This window comes from Sinohyriopsis cumingii, chromosome 1, assembly GCF_028554795.1.
Source record: "Sinohyriopsis cumingii isolate HCF-2022 chromosome 1, ASM2855479v2, whole genome shotgun sequence".
Classification (NCBI taxonomy): Eukaryota; Metazoa; Mollusca; class Bivalvia; order Unionida; family Unionidae; genus Sinohyriopsis; species Sinohyriopsis cumingii.
In genome coordinates, this window is record NC_142961.1 from 15,254,175 (window position 1) to 15,277,716 (window position 23,542).

At 35.0% G+C, this 23,542-nt stretch overlaps 1 protein-coding gene across 5 annotated transcripts in view; it reads right to left on the minus strand.

Annotated features, from left to right (window-relative positions):
- The window catches only part of LOC149806446 (uncharacterized), an 84,019-nt gene that overhangs the window by 40,052 nt on the left and 20,425 nt on the right, over positions 1 to 23,542 (minus strand). For 3 of the 5 annotated variants that reach the window (XM_089953424.1, XM_089953414.1, XM_089953394.1), the window contains exons 6-14: positions 22,061 to 22,151; positions 19,154 to 19,248; positions 17,872 to 17,934; positions 16,490 to 16,545; positions 14,832 to 14,880; positions 13,349 to 13,448; positions 8,649 to 8,755; positions 5,244 to 5,288; positions 3,207 to 3,278 (exon numbers count right to left, since the gene is read on the minus strand). In XM_089953424.1, the coding sequence (XP_089809550.1) occupies positions 3,207 to 3,278; positions 5,244 to 5,288; positions 8,649 to 8,755; positions 13,349 to 13,448; positions 14,832 to 14,880; positions 16,490 to 16,545; positions 17,872 to 17,934; positions 19,154 to 19,248; positions 22,061 to 22,151 (678 nt within the window). Of the gene's footprint in view, positions 1 to 3,206; positions 3,279 to 5,243; positions 5,289 to 8,648; positions 8,756 to 9,249; positions 9,357 to 13,348; positions 13,449 to 14,831; positions 14,881 to 16,489; positions 16,546 to 17,871; positions 17,935 to 19,153; positions 19,249 to 22,060; positions 22,152 to 23,542 lie in introns of all 5 variants that reach the window. The other 2 variants (XM_089953433.1, XM_089953405.1) reach the window with 1 other exon arrangement.

A 23,542-nucleotide genomic window follows, 5' to 3' on the forward strand; every position in this document is an offset into this window, starting at 1 on the left:
CAATAACAAGATTTTCAAGGTGGCTGCCATGCTGGCCACATTGGATCCATTGTTTGTATTGTCCTAGTCAGAAAAATGCTCTTACAGACAAGCAACATTAGCAAGCTTACTTGTCCAAGGAAAAGTAAATTTTGGCCTGTAACCTGAAAGGGCAGTAGTTCCCACTTTGTTTGAGAGATAATTATACAAGCGCCATTCACACTTATCAGACAGTACCATAAAGGTGCGCTGTATATTTACACAGTGTACGTTGATATTTATTAATTAGGACTGAAACCAGCCACAGCTTCTATGGATACAACCCACGGAAGCAGGAAGTATTGAACCGATATCTTTTGATGGTTATATCAGAATGAATTTCACTGGCTAATGGGTGGGGCTTCCTCATGGAATTTGTTGTTTTGAACAAACTGCAGGAATCCTTGAGATCATGATGTGTGAATATGATGATTTTTCCTGAGAATGCATCTGGATGGATCATTTTCTTATAAAGCTAGGGCAAAATAGTGAAAAGTTGAATGAAAAGCCAACAAAAAGGGCTAAAACAAAACATGACTTTGACAGGAAATAAAATAATTTAAAAAAAAAGAATACGAGTTTAAAGATTCTTGGATGCAAGAGTTTCTTTGGATTAAGGCCAATGAAGATCAAACAACTGCATCTGTATAATGTATGTAAGAGATACCCCTCAACAGCAGGTAAAAGTTGATTGTAGGACAGTTTATCATAAGGAATGTCGCACTGTCAACACACACACACACACACAAAATGCATTCTTGCTTGATTTGTAGACACTGAGCATAAAAGCCCAAATACAAGACAAGCTGAAATATCCAGTATATTTTACATGCCACAGATCCATACACCAATCATTAAAGGGTGCAGGTAAATAAAAGCAAACATTTTAACACTGATGTCTTTCACTATTCTTTTCAATTATAAAATATGGACTAGCAAGTTTTTTTTTTATAGAGACCTTTTTATTTACTTGTCAGTGGTCAACTTGATTTTGACAAAATTTCTGCACCCCATGAAATCATAAAAAGTCTCTCAGTAAAAACCATATTTTAGTTCACTGGAATGGAATGGAAGCTGGGAATGCCAAAATTGGTTAAAAGCATGGTAAGAATCAAAGCAATCTCACTTTCTTCAGTATTAGTATATCTTTATTTACTTCGTTAAAGAATTATACTTCAACTTTATCCTACTGCAGCAATCCCAGCTTCCACAGCATTCCAATGAACTGAAAGGTTTCTCAAAGGAACTTGAAAACATGTCCAACTGCTTGTGTGAGAATTTTTATTTATTAGAAAAAAAGACATTAAAGTCTCACTAAAGCAACACAACTTTAATTTGTGGAAAAGTATAATATGCACTGTCAAGTGTGCGAGATATTCCCAAACATTTGGCCTTTAGTCCTCCAGTCAGTCAACTGGGGAACATGCTAGACAATGCCATTATTTAGGCAGTAAGATGTCAATTTAAAAACATAACTATCAGGGTAGACATCTGTAGGACTAAGAAAACCCCAAGCTGATATGACCATCCATTCTGGAGGAGATATTCAAGAGGCCACTGACATCTCTCATGGATGTATTAGCAGCATGATTTTCATCATGGTCCAAGGAGACCATGAGATGAATGTGTGTGTAAAGTTTCATGGCAATCCATTAAGTAGTTTAGGAGCAGTGATAACAAACTAGTGCTAATGGATGGATGGATGATCGACCATCCCAAAACAATAAAGGGTTATGTTTTAGTACAAGTTGACTGAGCACAAATTATTCTTTTATAACTTAACTAAAGCACAAATTATTCTTTTATAACCTAACTAGTTTCCATACTGACCATCCCATATTGACACAAGTCCTTATTTTCTCTATTAATCAGTTTCATAGGTGAACTATGCATATATGTATAGGGTCTGGATTAAACATTTACCTGTCCAAGTGAATGTTCCAACTGCTTGAACAATTGGGTGAGTGCTCATTTAGTACTGCTATTGTGTTTTCCTTTTTGATATCACTCTTCAATACTGATAAACACTTATAAAAGAGTCTCGATTAGCAACTACAGTTGGCAAATGAAGTGTCACAGAAACAACCGTTCACACAACGGACATTAGGTCTATCAACACCATACATTAAAACCGCTAGTTGAGTAACAGTATATTCTAGGTTAGTCTAATGGCATAGTATTTTTCTTGGTGCTGAAACCAATCTATGATATTCTCGAGTAGTAAGATTTTCAAGTTAGCTGCTGTGACAACCATATTGGATGTAAAATCAGCACCATTAGGACAAATTAGGCACCATTTTGAATGCTTTTGGACAAAAACATCCCAATATGAAAATACATTCAGGATACTTACTGACAAGATTTTCAACATGTTCATTGCACCAGCCATGCTGTATGTATGAAGGACAACATTTTCATCTAGAACCAAATAAATATTATGCGAAGTCTTTTGATTAAAACCCTATTTCAATACGACTTTCCCTTACAAGTAGCAACACAATGATTTTCAAGCCTGCTTCCACACCAGCCATATGAGGTGTCAGATCAGCACCATTTTCATTCAGGATCAACTAGGTTATCATGATTAGTCTTGTGGTGAAAACCCCATGTTGATACAACTTTCCATTCAGGAGGAATAGCAATAACAGTTTTCATGATGGATGCTGTAGCAGCCATGTTGGACGTCCTATTGCCATTTCCATTTAAGACCAACTAGGCATAATTAAAAGTCTTCTAGTTTTAGCCCATGTCAATATAACTTCCTGTTCAGGAGTAGATAAACAAGATTTCAAGTTGGCTGCCATGGTAGCTGAAGTGGATATCAGATTTGCACAATTTTTTTTTTTTGTGAACACCCCAAGTTGATCTGAGTATCAACTCTGAAAAAATAACTATAGCAAGATTACTACTGTGGTGGCGATACTAGATGTCTGAACAGCACCATTACCTTAGGATCAACTAAACTTTGCGATGAATGTGTGTGGCATTCCTCCAAATAATTTATTAAGATTAGCGATAACAACCTTCTGCTAATGAATAGATGGTCAATGGACAACAGTCCAGCCCATAAGCTCTTCTGGTCCATGACCAGATCAGCTGTAAACATGAACTTGTCTGATGATAGAAGAGTCATCCCTAAACATCTTCCAGTGGATTAATGGTAAGTTTTTTTCAGCTCACAGCAATACCTGATTTCTCTGTAGAATTGATTTAACAACTCTGCCTTTCCTGTCCTTTCGAACATCATTCTTCTCCTCCTCCTGCAATAGAAAAATATAACCTTAGTTCATACTTTCTTTTTCTACTCTCTCGTGCAAACCAATAATGTTGTGATTAGTAGGCAATGGATGTTCTTTTCAAAATATTTTATTTTGACCATAAAATTACATATTTCAGTGGTCAACTATAGTATCAAAGCACATGAATACCCTCTTCACAATTTTCACATAGGTCAACACAACACTGGGATATGATAAAAGTAGGCAAGAACTACACTGATACAAGTAGTAAATAGGAGTGCAGTTTTACAGTATGGTAAGGTGACAATGGTATACAGTAGTAAACAAGTTGTGTAAAATCTGCAATGAAGACACTACAGATAATGGTACTCGTCTATATAAAGCTGAATTTAACATGTGGGTCCCACACTGAGTGGATACAGCACCACTAAACAATTATGTATGAAGCTGGTAATAAAATTCTGCTGAAGCTATACCAAAATAATGCAACATGCAGAATTTTCTTGAAATCCTGAATTAATACTTAAGGGAAATTATTGTGCGTAGATAAAAGTGTGTGGGCCCTACAATCAGGGCCCAAATCTGTTAAATGATTCAAGTTGGACACTGAAAAATAAACAAAGCCATGATCTTATCAATATAACAATGTATACCAAAGGAGTTGTGAAAAAGGCAAAGTTGGTGAGTTGAACAATACACAGCAATAACTCCACTAAAAGATTATGCTGCATGCTGAACATGTACCGAAGTATCCCCAATAATCAAACTCAGCTTAGGTTTTCCTCATTAAACTGCTGACCAAATGTGTTCCAATCCAATTTATGTGAAGAAAAGAAAGTGGCTGAGTTTGTCATTCTGTGGATATAAGAATGATAAATGACAGAATACACATGTACTATAAAATGAACGTGTCTAACCAATAACAAGGTGAAAACGAATCTGGTTGGAAACCAGTTAAATTAATAGAGCTACTGTGCAGAACTTCAAGTGAATATGCTGGACAACCAGGAATGCTGATAATCAATCTCAGCCAAGATCCTATCAATATCAAGCTGCCCACCAAATTTGGTTGAAATTTAATCACAAAGTCATGTGAAAATGACTGTGTGGCAAAATCCATCAAGGGCTACAACTCTGCTAAATGATGTAGAATGCAAAACAATCCTTTATACAGACTGCAACATTTCACATTTTTAAAAGGTCATTGTTATCAGCCCATATAAACACAGATACTGACCCGAAATTTGTGGCTTTCAGAATTTAAAGAATAGCACAATGTGTATGAAAAAGAGCAATAAAAATGCAGTAATTTTGTCATGCTGTTCAATTTTGTTAAAACTCTTGAGGCTTTGCAACCTGTCGATAAGATCTGTAGGTTTTAGATATCTTGCTTACAATAAAGTGTGACAATCAAAAGCACTAAGGGCTGTTCCTTTTGTTTAAATTGTACACAGGGAAGGCAGTTTTAAAAAAATGTATGCTAGAATACTTTTGATCTCACAGAGTTCATATTAAAATCATACATTGCATCTATGGGTGAGTACTCCACTTTAAAAATGTCTTCCCTGGGTCCCATGTATATTTTAATGGAACAGCCCTAAGTCTCCCTCCCTACTGGGGAGGCATCTTTATGAGAATTTTGTGCAGAACTGAATGCAGTTAAGACTGATAAGTGATAACTCTCCTAAATGATGATACAGAATGCTTACAAATTAACTCTGCCAAGGTCTCATCAATATCCAGCCACATTACAAATTAGGCTGAAATCCAAAAACAAGGGAGGTTTTGTGTAGAAATGAAAGTGTGACGGAGGGACTGACAGAAAGTCCCAATTTAATGAACTCCTTTCTATGGAAAGCAGGGTACAAAATGATCTCTCACTTTATGGACTGATGTGATAAAGATTAAAAAGTCTACTGATCCCTTTTCAAGTCATAATTTGCAAAATTATAAAATCTCTGCTAAAGCTACCAATTGAGAACTCACCTTGGCCTGTTTGGGATTGATTTTTCTCATAAAATATTTCTCTAGCTGCAAGGAAAATTTAATATGTTCTGTTAATATTTACTCATGCATAAAATATAAATGCAGATAACTATCATCACCTGTGACTAACTCAGAAGAAATTGAATCTATGAGCAAAATATTAAGTTTGAAAAATGATAGGTAAATTCATTTAATTATGTATATCAATTATGAAGAAAGCATTTAACTTTGGCATCAACAAATGTGAAGCATGAACAAAAAACAAAAACTACCAGAAAATGTTTAAAACAAACTTGCATGCAGGAAAATTTCTTTAAGTGTTAAACATTTATGACAAAGAAGTATACCAATGAAATTATGGGTTACTCCACTGTCTGTTATGTCAGGTGGATGAATTGTTTTCACAGTGTGGCTTTGAAGCTTGTTAAGTCAGCTATGCCTATACAAGTCCAGTCAGTATACAAGGTCCTGAGTATTAATGTACTGCACAACTGAGTTCTTTATTAATGCATCCCTCGATGTACCCCTATCCACCTCTGTCAGTCTGATTATCCAATTATTCAAAGCCAATTTGTGTTTACTTTTGGGTATGATGTTCATACACTTAAAAACCACTTCCAACTGCATGGCAGCTTTCAAATCATTTGCTACTAAGTGAATCTTTCACAACTGGATTCAGGCACAAGTCACTTGCAGTGAAATCTGGGCTATCAATGCAGTTTCTGGCAAAGTTTGGAGGCTGGGCTTGTTCAGGAAGTTTGTCACAATTACAGCTTTTATGTCAGCACATTTTCTGAGAGTAGATGGATACCTATGTTTGCAGACAGACGATTGGGTAGTGTTCTGTATTTGTTGGCAACAATTTTTGGAGGCATAAAAATGTCCAATGGCACACAAATAGTCAGGCTCAAGTACCTTGATTACTGGGCCTTTGCATAAAAATGTCCAGTGGTACACGCAGTCAGACTCAAGTACCTTGATTACTGGGCCTTTGCATAAAAATGTACAGTGGCACACGCAGTCAGGCTCAAGTATCTTGATTACTGGGCCTTTGCATAAGAATGTCCAGTGGCACACACAGTCAGGCTCTAGTACCTTGATTACTGGGCCTTTGCATAAAAATGTCCAGTGGCACACACAGAGTCAGGCTCAAGTACCTTGATTACTGGGCCTCTGCATAACAATGTCCAGTGGCACACGCAGAGTCAGGCTCAAGTACCTTGATTACTGGGCCTTTGCATAAAAATGTCCAGTGGCACACGCAGAGTCAGGTTCAAGTACCTTGATTACTGGGCCTTTGCATAAAAAGGACTAAAAAAATCCTTGATAGTCCAACTACATTAAGAGATTTGTGCATTCTGTGTGCTTTCTCGAATCCAAACTTTATTTGCTATCACATCTGGTTAAAAAATAATTGCATATTACCTGTGACATTCTCTTTCAAATCAATCTTCATATTTGGTTATTAGCATTTCTGCAATATCAACCAGTCTCTTTTTGTTCAGCCTTCAACAAATGCAGCACCCATCATGCACAAACCTTTCCAAGTTTCAAGTAATTCTTAAACATTAAAAACAGCTGATGAATTAATGCCTGTGATAGTAGAGATATCCTCCACTATGTATCAAGCATCTTCATCAATGGCCAACTTCAAAGCATCAACTTCCCTGCTCATCATGTATAAACAATGGTCTCCCAGAACATGTGTAATCTTCCATGGCTACATAATCATCTTCAAAATGATAAAATCACTTGACAGAAATCCATAACTTAATTCAGACTTTATTGTATGTAATTTGTACAATAGCTGAATTCATGTCCATCTGACATTTTGAGGTCCTTGTCATTTACATGTCACATGTCTTTATTTTGTCTATTGGTTGTCTACTATCTATTGGTTGTTGTGAAATTCAATGACAGGTTGAAAGAAACAAAATATAACAAAATATTCAGAACTTTTCAAATACCCTTCATACAAATAATATCTTTATCATATATTCTCATTTAAAACTGGCATCAATAGTGTCTACAATTAGTTGAGTCAAATTGCAAACAACAGATCTTGTTCTACTATATCATAATGTGCCTGCAGATAAGGGTCTATGTTGTTTAATCTACTGATTACTCTTAACAAATTGCACAGAACTAGATCTGTCCGGCACACTGTGTGATGGCAGATCCAGGTCTGTGCAGTTTGCAGTTGGACTCATAAGCGAGTGTATACAGTACTTGTCTCTTACCATTAACACAATATTTTTAATTCTTTTTTTAATACACATATTCAAATAAATATTTTAAATCTTAAATCAGCTTCATTCAAATTTTCTTCATAATGGGGAGGAATGTATCAAGCACACTAAATTATACCATAAAGTTACAAAAGTAGTCAGATATGTCCTCATAATATATATATATATATATGAAAATACAGTTCAGTTACACAGTAAGTTAAGTTAATGGATCAAAATCTGAGCATAAAGTACTAGCTACTTCCTATATTAGGTATGTGGGGTAAAATGATGTATTGCTGGGCGAGTACAACCAGATCTTCTAGAGCTTATGTACAGGCAGACCTGTACAAGACTTTACTGTAAGATCTGTAAGACTTACTGACTTGTTACCTTACTCAAAATTGACCAATCAAACTTTTATATTTGCGGTAAGTACAAAGACTACTGATTGGATTACTGGAAAATTAATTGAGGACAATTTCATAACAAATATGTTAAGTACCCTTTTTACAGGTATCCAATGCGGAACTTCAGAGTACAACGTCTGAACACATTTTCATATCTAAACATTTGTCATTAACTTGCCTTTGTAAGTACTGTGCACATGTTGCTCAATTATTTCAAGATTACCAGAAAGGTGGGGCAAATAAAATCCTAGCTGAAATATTAATTTTGAAACAGATCCTAAATCCAACTCCCAATCTGGAAATAAAGTAAATTATAAACATCACACAAGTTGTTTCCATTTGCTTCATTCATCACAAAATCTCTCACCACATGCACTGTACAAAGAACCGTGTCCATTCACTTCGCTACCTGTACAGACTGTCTCAATTTTCTAAAACTTTAGACTTCAAACTCAAACACCTTGACATTCAATGTCCCTTTGTTTTGCTGCTGTCATCTACAAACACTATTACATTAGTGCAAACTTGAGACTGCAATAAACCATGCCCAGCTGCCTTGCACTTTACACTTCAATCCATTTTCACACTCTAGCAAACACTATGTACACTCAAAACATTTACACCAAAACATAGGCATATTTAACACATCGTGTTTATATTACTGTTCTCTCTATATCCTGATGAATGCCAATACCACTTGATACTCTCATGCCAATTCCTGCTACAATGTTGTGGTTGTGACCTCTCAACAATGCCAGAATACTCACCAGAGATCTATCGATTGTGTGTAAATAGTAGGTGAAGGCTTTGCCAGTCCACGATACTGCACCACTTAGGGGGGACAACTCTGTGACGTGCATGATGGTACCAATATCTGCAACAGCACAGTTAGCATGTACACTTTACACTTTACACCTAACCTTACCTTCCTGTGGCCTAAATCATCTATGAACATACACTATATCCATAGTAGATATAGGTAACTTGTGAATCCCTTTAAAGATTCACCTGAAGTATGCCAGTGTGCACCAGCTCCGTAAGTTTTACAGTATTTTAACAGTTTAATGACAATACAACCAATGAATCAGAAATTAATAGAACAGGCAAATAAGGAAATGGATTTTAAAAAATGAGGAAAAAAATGACATGAAGTATTCTGCAACTCTTGCCATGTTGCATGGAATTTACAACAAAAAAAAAGAAAAGCAACCCTCTTTTACCCTCAAAAATTCAAATTTTGAGTAAAATAAGAAAAAGAGTGCAGATACAACAAAAAAAAATGGTAGAATGAAATCTGCAAGACACCAGAGTTAGTGCACACTGTATAAACACTGAAAATACCCAAGGGAACTAACTCTTCTAACTCACCATGGTTCTATCTACAGTATGGAGGTAGTATGATACAGGATTGCACGTCCATGAGACAGATCCTCGTAATGGAGACAGCACAGTAACATGCATTATCGCGCCAATATCTGGAAAAACAGCGGGTCAAGGCAAGACATTAAATCAGCGGACAAAAATGCCAAAAGCATTTTTCAAATCACAGGTGTTATAAAAAAAACTAAAGTTCAAAATCGGCTGTCCCAGATAAATAAGCTTTATCTGGAGTTGGAGGTAAACTTAAACTTGCTTCAAATTACAATCTTTCACGGCTAACATGATATGTCAAGTCTATATTGTGCCGATAACAATCCATTGTTATGCTTTTCCCAGGTGGAAAATCAGACATGAAATGTAAATCGAGTTACAGCGAAACTGGGTACATAAGAAAATTCCGGTTTTCCTATGTTAATGAGAACTGTCAGATCAAATTTTAATTGACTGGCTCCAAGGAAGTTACATTACATTAATGTAAGTCAGAGTGACCTACTTAGAAGAACAAGTTTGATTGGACTTGAATCCATCATTCTAGATTTCAGTTCACTTTTCTTGCCAAATGAGATTCAAAAATGAGATTAAAGCATCCACTGAAATGTCTTGCAATCCAGAAAAAGGAAAAAAGAAAAATTATATACACTAATGCATGCAAGTTAAAATGACATGTAAATTTCAAATGAACAAAATCAAACCAATTAAAACAAAATTATAATAAACTGTACAAATGAGGATTAAGCCAATTATTCAGAACTTGAGACTATTCTGAACATGAATTTTACATTATCCAAGTTACATGCCTTCTAATGGCTGTTGTTATCTACGAGAAATGTGTTCATGAAACATGGATGCCCCACCACCAATGCATACAATGACCTAAACATAACCCTTAACAAACATGCGATGATATGTATTCATTTAATAGCATGTCAGCCCAATCTTTGCTACAGAGTGCTGATTAAAAGTTTCAAAAAAATGGAAAGGAAAAAACTTCAAAACTTTAGAAAGATAAACACTTCCTGAGAAAATTTAAATGCATAATCTTACAAGATAAAAGTTCAAAGGTGAAAACATTAAAAATCTTTGAAACTTATTTCAATAAACAGATGAAACAAGTGTCCCATCAAGGGTCTGATGTTCTACTGGTTGTAAAGAATTTCCAGGAAGCCAAGATTAGACCATTTGTTCTTTTGAACTGTAGACTGGAGGTTTTTTTTAACCATCTTGAGTATTTTTGAACAGATGCGGCAACAATATCAAGATTTTCAAACAGGCACCACCATTTTCTTTCAGGACCAAGTAGAAATTATTAGAAGATTTGGTAAAATTTTAACCATCCATTAGACTATCATGAGGGTCATCATGGCACTGCCATATTTGATGCAAGACTGGTACCACTTCCATTTATGTTCAAATAAACATAAGAAGCATGTTGGTAAAAATTCCATCTTAATGTAACCATTCAATCGAGATGAGTATTCAAAACAAAATTTTCAAGATGGCCACTATATCAGCCATATAAATGTCAAAGTGAAAACCCACAGTGGATTACTTTATGTCCAGGAGTATCAATAACAGAACTATCAAAATGGCTACCAAGGTGGCAGTACTGGACTCCAGATTGGCGCCATTCTCATTTACTGCCCAGTAGATACGATAAAAAATGGAACAAACTTTTAGTTTCCAATCGTACAAGGTTTGCTAAAGATGATATCATATGTGGAAATTGACAGTTTAAAGCATAGTATGGTAGAATACTGAAGAGCCAATTTCTGTAAAGTAATGGTTCATTGACTCGCACATAGAGGTTTTCTCATGACAAGTTCTAAATATTCCCAAGACAAGCTAAACCCTTCCAAGAGATGTAAATGGTTGCTTATTGTGCATTGCATCAAGCATCTGCAGTTATCTGTGTGAACTCATCTACGCCACAGTTCATAATGATAAATGCCAGTTATTATGAGGACCTACCAAGGGGTTCACAATGATAAATGCTGGCTCAACAAAAAAGTTGGGACTCTTCTGCAACAGCAATAAGATAGCCATCAAGACAGGACTTTTGGGTGACCATCATTTTTACAAAGCTGGATGGATGAAAGTATGGACAAATGTAAAGGTAAGAGTAAAACTGCACTATTGTTTTGGTGGGACATAAAAATATATGAATTTCTAGATCTGAAATCTATATTTGAAAAGATACTGTTTGCTATCTGAAACATTCAATTCTACAATTCAAACAGCACGCAATACTTAAATATCAAGCAGCTTGCAAGTTAACAATTTAATAAGTTTCAAAATAAATTCTAAGTTTACTGTTGCTTGCATGCAATGCTATGAACATACCAGTACCAAAACTGGTTTTTTCAACAACAAAAAAAAGAAGTGATTTTTTGTCACTAAAATGTGAGAATGTTTTTGTTATAAATTAATGTTGTAAATCAAATTTGTTTAAAAATAAGCACAACATTTTAGCAAATTTTTAAAGCAAATTATTCTCTCAAAGCTTACTAACAGTGTCATTATTCTCGATACACAGTACAATATCTACCCGAAAAGATATTTCTGTTTTTGAACATGGGAATAGATATTTGGAGTAAGGCCGCATCAATTTTCAAAATTTCTAACTGTGCACAGTATACAACAAAGAAATTGATGCTGGTTAATCCAACTAATCTGTAATTCACCTTAAGCTAGTTTAATGTAAGATACATTCACACTGTACATGATGTACCTCACTCAACTTGAAACAATATTTTTTGTAACACATCTTTATTGAATATCATCAATACTCGCTTATAAGAATAGTCAAACTGCAAACATCAAAGATCCTTATCTGCTTAACACAATGCACCAGCAGATCAGGGTTTATACTGTTTGTTCTACCGATTACTCCTAACAAACCAGATTATTATGTGATGACAGATCTGGGTTTGTGCAGTTTGCAGTTGGAATTGCCTTACAAGCAACTAAATCCAGTACATCTGACAAATTAGGTAAAAAAAGTCCCTAGGATTGTCTTGACACTATTTCATATATCTGCATGATGAAACAAAACTGACACCTCAAATGAATGGACTGCACTGATATGCATATTTACTAACACCACAAATATATGTTCATTTATACTGTTACCAATTTTTTTAATACATATTTGCTGGTTGTAAATTAAACGAAGCCATTAAATGTTGCAGCCCTAATATGTACCCAGCATTTCACAAGTGCCATGTAATAGTAAGCATATAAAACAAACTAGTGAAAAACTTGTGGCTGTGATTTTATAGAATGTCTATAATTTTATTCAACATTCCTCTATGTGGACATTTTGTCTAGTTAGATGATAGTGTTGGAATAAAAATCCAAACTTTATTTTTGTCTTTGCTGACATAGCATGCAAGCACATATAATTTTCACTGCTGCATAGTTTTGTGTACAAGTCGGGTCCAACTGCAAACATAAACCATGATCAGGTGTCACATAATGCACTGGCAGATCTGGGTCTATTTATTTGTTCTACTGGTTACTCATAACAAATTGCATAGATCCAGATCTGCATGTGTATTATGCAATGACAGACCTGGGCATGTGCTGTTTACAGTTGGACATGACTTGTACAGGAGTATACATGGTACACAAGGTAGAACTACCATCGGATTATGTAATTTTGTTTATTAGTATTTTGCTAAAATTTTACGTTGCTAATATGTTAAAATAAAAGATGTTAAAATTGTGATTTACAGTATACTGGTATAGAAGATTAAAAAAAGGTTGGAAATTTTATTTTGCTGCTCAGGCGATACCTCAAGGCAAGTTCAAAATTTATCTGACATGGCCTTTTCTTACAACTATTTCTAAATGTCACAAATAGTTTAAGTCCTATTCTGATACTAAACAAACAAACAAAATTCTGAATATCTTCTGATTACTTGCAATCAAAACCAAACAGCAAAGGCAATAATGTTTTCTTCTTTTTAATACAGGCTAACCTCTCTAATTTTTTTTTATTCAATGTGTAAATAAACAAAATGATCCATGACACATATTTAATAACTTAACCACATGGATTCTACATTGCAGAATACAAAATACATACCACTTAAATTTCTGTCTGTTATTCGGAAGTTCAAAGGGCAAAAAGCTTTGGAAGACACTATCTTGGCTCCTTCTTTCATGTTAGCAAATCGCAATTTCAGCTGAAAATACACAAAATAACAAATCAGTATGATTGTCCGTTACAAAGCTAAGTATCAGATGCAACCTTGCCCACACCATTCCACTCCCACCAACATAGTCCACCCCTTTTGATACGACACAAGAGGCTGACTTGCAAAAGCAATGTATTTCATTCGTTTATTTTTGATGATTTAACAATGATCTGATTTATACCAAATAATATTTGCTGTCCAAATCAATTAGATCTAATCATTTTATACTAAGTTACCACTGATATAATAGTTCAGATGATAAAACGAGATTGTAGCTATCACACACAATAGCTAATGCCTTACAGACCAGCAGGTTGTTCTCTGTAAAAATTTTGTTCAGTGCAGTTGATGTTTATTGTATCTTCACGCACAGTAGAATCATTTGTCCAATATTGAAGGGTCTTTCTGTCAAATTTTGCAAAATTATGTTGAGCAGTTTAACAGAGGAAGTCAATTAAAAGTTTTCAACTGTTTCTATCAGTGACTATATTTGATGATAGATTGGAATTTTTTTGATAAAATTTAAATGCCCTTCATACTGAGCTGGAATTTTTTGTACAAATTTGAATGCCCTTCATACTGAGCTGGAATTTTTTGTACAAATTTGAATGCCCTTCATACTGAGCTGGAATTTTTTGTACAAATTTGAATGCCCTTCATACTGAGCTGTATTGGACAAGATGTTTAAAAGCTTTTTTTAGTTTAAGTACCAGTGACTGACTGGCAGAATTTTGTAAAAAATTTTCTCATAATGATTTCTGTCCAATTTGGCCAAAATTCTGTTCCGCAATATTTGCGAATTTGTTTCAAGGTTTTTCTATTTTTACTAGTGATGATTTATTTCTTGGCAGATTGGTGTCATCTAAAAAGCCATTGTGCCAAGATGCTCCTTTACAAGCTTGGTTGAAATTGATCTTTTGGTCTCTGAAAAGAAGCAATTGTTCAAGGGCAACACACAATGGAAAAGACACGACCAATGCTTGCAACAACAACAACAACAACAAAAAAAACCCTTTTGTTCTGAGTCCCAATGCTGTCTCGTGCATAATGCAAAAACAACCCCAATTTTGTTCCAAGACCCACTGCTATAAGGCAACTAACAGAGGTAGGAGCCAAGAAGGCTTAGTGGTTAGTGTTCCACACACAGGACTGATGGGATGTGTGTTTGAATCCTTCAGGTCAAACTGGGTAATCTATTGTGGCAAGTCTTTGAGAAAGGCATTCCGCCCCACTTGTCTTGGCACCAAATAACCTACTTGTGTTGCTGTGCCATAAAAGATCAAGTGAAACTAATCTTATTTTATTCTGATGGCGAAATGTAAATTAAAAATATATTGAAATATGACTCAAAAATATTATCATCAAACCTACCTGGTGATCAACTTGAGGTCCAAATGCAAAGTTGTTGACAAATATCACACTATAAAAGATGGAAAATAATATTACAGAATTGAACTTTCAATAATATTTAAAAGTATTAATTTGGAATCCATTCACTTAATTGATCAATGAATGCAATTTTGTCAACTTTCATATCCTATGGACTGAGACCATCAAAATAATTTCTACTGATGATGATATATTGGCCAGAAAACAAGAGGAACCACAATGGCAAATATTCACAAGAGACCTGCTTTTTGCAACTGGTTTATTTATTGGTCAAGCACAATTTTAAGCTAATAACACAGTTGTTTTTTTTTTTACATCAAATTTTATATTGATTATAGATAGGTTCATGAAATAATTTTTAAAGAAGAACAAAATTATAAAACAAAGCATTTTGCATTTCCAGTAGTGTCAAACACAGTACAATAGATGATATTCCATCTAATAATTAGAAATCAATGATGCACACTGGGAACCGGCCATGACAAGTTCACTGGCAAACCAGCTAAATACATATTTTAATAATTATTCATTAAACTATTACAAAATGGTTTGCTGGCATCCATTCTTTTTTAAAAACCTTCTACCCATGATCAAGGGTCATTTAGAGGAGAAATATCTAGCCAATTTCAAAGTGCACTCAAAGATCTTTGATTTGACACACTTAAGTTTTGGTAGTGCCCTATTTTATGATCCTGGAGCCCCTCCAGGTCTCCAAAAATTGTGTAAACTGATTGAGGTTTTCAAAAGCTTACTAGAAGTGTTAATATATGAATAAGGATTTGTGTCTCAAACCTTCAAGAAACATGTGCTGCATTGAGAATACAGGTAACAATCCAAGACCATGGCAGTGACAATCTTGACCCAAGTCTCTAGTCTTGGACTCTAGAAGTCTCTAGTCTTGGACTCTAGAAGTCTCTAGTCTTGGACTCTAGAAGTCTCTAGTCTTGGACTCTTGACTTTCATTCTTCTGTAAAGGCCATATCATTAGAAGTCTGTTATTAAAAATGCTACAACTATCCATTCAGGAGTAGTGATTAAGATGATTTTGGAGATGAATGCCATGGCAGCTGTATTGGATGACAGATCAGTGCCATTTTCATTCTGCATCAACAAGATATCATAAGATTTTTTTTGGTGAAAACCCCATGCTGACAGAACCATCCTGTCAGCAGTAGTGATACCAAGAGTTTCAGGATGCCATTGTAGCAGCCATACTGGATGTCAGAAGCAGCACCATTTTCATTTAGGACCAAATGGACCATGGGATGAATGTGTGTGTGTTAAGTTTCAAGGCGATCCTGCATTGGAGGAGTACTACTAAATTGTGCTAACAGATGTCAGACCATCCTACAAACTCTTCTGGTTGATGATTAGTATAGCTATTTCAAGTAAAGTGCAAGTCTGGAGTAAAATATACCATATTCATATAATGTTGAGAAATTATTTTTATCAGGCAGGAATCTGGACATGTACAGCTAAAATTCCAATGGGCATTCTGAGTACTTCTAAATTAAGATAATCTACGTCAATATTCTTGATGCATTTTGTTCTCTCAGTAAGATGCTTACCCTGTGCTACCTGCTAAGGCAGAGCAGTCACCAAAGCAGTATTTGCTACCTGGCAAAATACGGTAAACTTACGTTGCACTGTTTATCTTTTCTTTCGTAGGATCATCCAGGAAGTCTCCCTTTTCCAGCTGTAAGAATAGTAAAAGAACAAGAAGTTTGAGCAAGGTAAGAGGGAAAAAGAATCGGAAAGATACTAGTGCAAAATTATTCCTATGTACCATTTACAATAAACCTTTTCCTCATGACCTAAATGGCAAGTAAGTCATTTTATCCAGTGAAAACTGAAATAGAATTCTACTGTTTGTTGATCATTCTGAATTTTAAGTTAAATCTCTGAGGAATAAATTAAAATTTAAACTCAATTCCCTCCTAAAACCATATTTAAACTAATGTAATGACTGTTCACTGTACCTTCTAACTATATAAAATGATTATCATGCTACTTCAAGCCAAAGAGAATTTTATTTTTGAAAAACGGCAGTGTTGTAGACTAAACACAGTACTGATAACACAATGAGATTTGAAGCTCTGAAAATTAGTCTTGCTTTCGCTACACTGTAAACGTGCTTTTTTATGATTACATGGGATTTTGTCTGCATCTTCTAGCATTTTTTAAGACATCAAAAGTGGATCAGAAATACGATACCCAAATTAGTATCAAGGTCAACCAATCAAAAGTAAGAGCACCTCATTAATATGCATCAATCTTCTCATTATCAAACTTGCTGGAGAGTTTGATGATATAAACTGATATTCAAAGTTCAATGGAAATCAGATGGAAAATATGAACTCCAAAGTGGTAGCAAAGAATTGTTGACTGACCAAATGCATAATAAACTATAGAAAGCCTCATGGCCAGGCCAAAGCATGATAATCTATAGAAAGCCTTATGGCCAGTCCAATGCATGATAAACTGTAGAAAGCCTCATGGCCAAGCTAATGCATGATAAACTATAGAAAGCTTTATGGCCAGGCCAATGCATGATAAACTATAGAAAGCCTTATGGCCAGGCCAATGCATGATAAACTATAGAAAGCTTTATGGCCAGGCCAATGCATGATAAACTACAGAAAGCCTTATGGCCAGGCCAATGCATGATAAACTATAGAAAGCCTCATGGCTAGGCCAGCTAATAAATGGCAGGCTGCATAAAACTGCTCGTGCCATGCTCACTCTTTTGCCAATTTTGTGTATGTCTTTATAATGTGCTTGACAACTAAATACGCTGTAAATCACCCTACCTTATTTACATGACATCTCATCTGCTCATCATCAGACTCCATCTTACTTAATCACTTAAGTGTAAACTAACTTTTCTTCAGACATCTTTCATTTGGAAAGCTAAAAATCTGTTTGCATTTGCATGTCTTCATTCATACTAATGATCTGCTCTTGATAAAACTGATCAACTGCTATAAAGAAAGTGTGCATAAATATTAATTAGCTGACTTACTTGAAAATTCCCATGTTTCTTTCCATACCATTTCATCCATTTCTTAAAATGTTTCTCCATTTCCTGAAAGTTCACAAGATAGATCAATGTATGAAGAGTGTATGAAACTGCTGCTACCCAAGAATTGTAAAAAATTGCAAGGATGTAGTTGTATTTAATGACTTGCAAATATACTGTACACTGTAATGACAATGACTGGGTGGTTTACTTGTATATTAGCTTTTGTAACATTTGATAACAACAGATAGTATTTTTGGGGGTATATATATTTGGGAAAGAGAATTAACATTTAATGAACATGGCAGTGCTATGAATTTCCTACAGAAGGATGGGCAAGTGGAAACTTTGTACTGTGGGTGGGGTGAGTACATTTATCTGAATGAAGAAGCACTTTTAGAACAAAAGGGCATTGTTTTGGCAACCAATTTACTGTTTGAAAATAAAATAGCAGATATAAGCACAATTAATATATGCAGTATACATTAAAGCAATACAAATATGTATTAAAATAATAGAACAGTTTTATGATAGCTCAGTGATCCTGATAGAAAAGTTGAGGGGAAGGAAAAATTAAAAAGGCTGTGAAGGGCCAAGAGAAAAACATGATACATGGGAGGTTCTCTGAGAACCCATCTATTTTAATCTATAAGTAGTACTGCATTATAAGTGATACAATTAACCTAATGTGCCAAAATGTGCTGATTTGATTCCTCACGAGAGTTTTATCTGATCCTAAGTAAAGGAATGAGCTTATTGGTCTTGAACATATGAATTGTTGGTTTCTATGGCATATGCCTTTGTCATGGTTTAGTGATTCATTAATCCAGGCATATAATCTTTTGTGCTATGTCTTCACACAGACAAAATGTTTCATAAACATATAAAACAGAATGGTGATATTATATAAATAGAAGGATAGTTGACCAAAAGTGAGGCATTATAACTTTTCTTTCATGTAACATATAAATCTTTTCCACAAATTTAATAGATCCACATTGTCAAAAATTGTAGACATGTTTAATATTTTGAATATGTATGAAAATTATTTTTTTCTACAAGAAATTTAAATCTGAACAACGTCTCCTTCAGGTAGTTAATAATCTGTTTCAATTATGATTCGTTCTCATTTCCTAGATCTCTATAAATACACATACTTTGAAATATCTGTTTCTTGCATATGAAGAAAAATTTCAAAGAAAAGACATCTTACAAATTTAACTCTTTGCCACCTTTCTAACTTTTCAAGTGATTATATATTTATGGAAAATACAAGGCCACATACCACAGCATATGTTGCCGGCCATTCTGCCTTTTCTATACCATAGCACATCTTGCAAGGCGTTGCTGCAGCTACTTGCATTACGACTTGACCAACTCCTTAAAAAGAAATTTTTCTCCATTAATTAATATGTAAAAATGATTAATTATGGCATACTGTGTAATATAACAAGGCAATTTCTAGTTAAAATTTTAGTCACACTCACTAATTTGGTTGTAATCTTCTCTTTCTACATGATTTTCAAGAAATTAAAATGCATGGAAGACACAATTCCCATATGAAAATTTAATGGAGATTACTACATACTTGTAAAAGATACAATCAAAATAACCAACACCTACAAAAATCCAGTGTGTCCTCCAAGCCCCAATCACACTTTCATTACCCAATGCATTGTTTCTGTAATCATAAACAAGAGTCGCTCAATGAGACTGACACTCTAATGGCGAAAAATTTTCTTCCAGGAATTCAATAAAAGACCATTTATTCCTTTTAACTGCTGAATGTTGAAACCATCTGATATTCTTCAGTGATATCAAAATTTTCAAATTAGCTGCTGTGGTGGACAAGCTAGTTGTCTGTGGATTGTAGCAGTCATGCTGGTTATACAATTGGCACCAATTTTGGAACAACTATGTATCACAAAGTCTTTTGGTAAAACCAACTGCTGATAAAGCCATCCAATTGGGAGAAGTGTGTATGTGATTTGTATTTTAACACAGCTTTAACTATTTTAGTCACATTGCTATGTCTGCAGTGTGGCAGTTTATAGTGATGCCTAGGTATGGAGCATCAAGCCCCACCCAGTAACATTATCCTGACACCCAGCCAATCAGTCTGAAACACTATCATCTTAATGCCAAGTGCCTAGTGAGGCAGCTGCTAGTACCATTTTTATAAGACTTTGGTATGACTTGGCTGGGGTTCAAAACTGCGACCTGCTGCATCTGAGGTGGATGCTTTAATTGCTTTAGCCATCGTAGCAGTCTTGGGAAAGAACGTTCTTTTTAAGATGCTATTTTGAGGGTCAGTTTGCATCATTTTCATTTAGGACTAACCACAAGAACTATTCTGGTTAAAACCCAATGTCAAAATCATTTTATATTTAAGAAGAGTAGCAACAAGATTTGGACCATTTTCATTTAGGACGAACAATACGAAGTCTTTCAATGAATACGTCATACTGATATGACCATTCACTCAAGAGAAGTAGTGATAACAAGATTTTCAACATGCCCAACACTGAGACCATATTGGCTATCTGCATGGCACCCATGAAGTAAACACCTGTCAAGAGATGTATGTTTGTTTTCATTCTGGACCAACTAGACATCGTAAGAAGTCTTCTAGTGAAAATGCCATATCAATACGAATTTTCCTTTTTTTTGAGGGACAATGACAAGATTTTTAATACTGCTGATGTGACAACCATATTTAATATCCAAGTGGCACCATTTTCATTTACAACCAACTAGACATTACACTCTTTTACTGAAATCTCCAATTTGATATAATCATCCACTCATTAGTAGCAACAACAAGCTTTTAAAGAGGGCCTCTTCTGTGGCCATAATGGATGTTTAAGCAGCACAATCTTCATTCAGAACCAACTATATGTCTTCTGGTGAAAAACCCATGTAAAAATATGACTTTACAGTCGGGAGAAGTAGTGACAAGAAATTTCAAGGTGGCTGCTGGCAGACAAATTGGATGACAAAGTGGCACAATTTCCTTCTGGACCAACTAAGCATCATAAAAAGTCTTCTAGTGAAAACCCCATGCTGATATGACCATCCATTCAGGAGTACTGAGAAGATTGTCAAGACAGTCAATGTGGCTGTCATAATGGGCATCACATTGGCTTCCCTTTTCATTTAGGAGCAACTACAACATCATAAGAAGTCTTCTTGTCAAAACCCCATGTCAATGTCATTTTCTGTTCAGGTTGGCCATATTGGATGTCTGAGCAGTACAATTTTCAACAGGCACCATCGATTCCATGGACCCTCTGATCAGCTGCAGTAGTGACAAGAAACATGTACTGACAGACACAAGACTACTGCAGCTGATCAGAGGGTCCATGGAATCAATGGTGCCTGCTGAAAATTGTACTGCTCAGACATCCAATATGGCCAACCTAGTGGTAATCTTGAAAATATTTGAATTGACAGTCATATCAGTATTTCACAAAGCGACATCTATATTCCTGAATGAAAAGGGTGTGAATGTGGATGCAACTGCAGACATCTTGAATATCCTATCACTAATCCTCCTGAACAGAAAATGACACTGACATGGTTTTTTTTAATTATAAAGACAGTTTTTCCACTGATTAATATTTCTTAAACTGCATGACACTTGGCATTAATCATGTCAAGATGAAATGTCCAAGGTTTACAATGATTAATGCCAAGTATCATGCAGTTTAAGAAATATTAATCAATGGAAAAACTTTCACATAAATCTTAATGTAAAACTTTCTTAAATTACAAGACAGAGCCAATGGTAATTGGTGAGCAAACATGCTGCAGGATGAATGGTGTTGGGTTCATAATTCATGCCAAGTATGATAAGAATTTATGAAGGGGGTTAAGCAATAGATGCAAATTAAAAATAAAGGGTCACAGTAACCAGAATCTAAACAGGTCTTGGGGCCCACTCAAGTTATCTAAATATCAAATTTAACCTGGTTTGGCTTAATAGCTTTACATCTATCTTTATAACAAAACAGTGTGTTGGTTGCAAAGAAAAAATGAGAACAAAGGATGAACTGAAAGGACAAAACCAACATGTCTCCCACCATTGTTGGCAGAGAAGAAATAATAACGTGATCTTCTACAACTGCACAAGATACAAATATAATTACAACATAAAATATGAGCAACTAAGGAGCATAAAATAGTAACTCACCACTTCCAAGGTCAATGAAAAAGTCGTCCTCAGTGAAGTTGATAGACTTTATCATCTGGTCGACAAGTTCAAAGGAAGTCTCACCATACACCTGTTATATTCAATTAAATCAGATATAAAACTCGACTGACAAATCATATAACAAACAATTTATTAAACTGTTATATTCAATTAAATCAGATATAAAAGTTGACTGACAAATCATATAACAAACAATTTATTAAACTGTTATATCAAAAACAGAAAGGCAAACACAAACTGCCTCCAAGATAATAAAAGCCCATGGCAGAAACTATTAGAACATATTAGGACAACTGCAATGCCAAACACATAGCACAACAGCTCACATGCATGTTCTGGCAAGACAAGTAGTAGCATACTCCCGAGTTAAATGCACCAATCTGCTTGCATCTGTGTCCCAGATTTTTTGTGGAATCAGCAGATTGGGGATTATGCTTTTCATTCTACATCCTTTTCCAATTTAAAAAAAAAACAAAAGAACAATAAAATTACTATTGATGGTATTGCTGGATTGGATACCAATAAATCTACATTTGTAAAGTGGGACAGTGGCTGCAGTCACAATGGGTCAACCTCATAATAAAAATGATATAACACTTACATGATCAGTTTTCATGTTATTTGCAAGAACAACTAAAAAGAATCACCCATCTTTATTTTAAGAGTCTCCTCTTTAATGTTTCAGACCATATTCTAACAGCATGAGTTTAGTTGAATATATCTTCCCAATGTTTCAGCTTTCTACAGATTCTTTTTTTGTGGGTGTAATGTTTTACTTTTTATTCTGCCACTGCAGAATCCAATTCTTTATGGAAAATGCCAATCAATTAATGTTTTGTCACTATACAATCAGATGGACATAGAGACATGCATACTGATGCCAAGTAGATAGAAAATTACAATCTATGTTTAAAGTCAGCATAATGTCAGAGGTACAATGTTTAAGGTCACCATGAAGTCAGAGGTACAATATTTAAAGTCACCATAAAGTCAGAGGTACAATGTTTAAGGTCACCATAAAGTCAGAGGCACACTATTTAAAGTCACCATAAATTCAGAGGTACAATGTTTAAGGTCACCATAAGTCAGAAGTACAATGTTTAAAGTCACCAAGAAGTCAGATGTACACTGTTTAAAGTCATCTTAATGTCAGAGGTACACTGTTTAAGGTCACCATAAAGTCAGAGGTACACTTTTTAAAGTTACCATAGTCAACGGTACACTTTTTAAAGTCAAGATAAAGTTAGATGCACACTGTTTAAAGTAACCATAAAGTCAGATGCACACTGATACCAAAGTGACTGCCATGTTGAGCTATGACCATGCTGGACTTCCCCAAATGGGTTATGAATATGCAAAGTTGAATTAAATGCTGCTGCTTTAAGGCAGTCCCTGACTACTTGACCAGCTCTAGGATTGTATCTATCTCATATTGCCATTTAGAACACATTTCAATAGTTC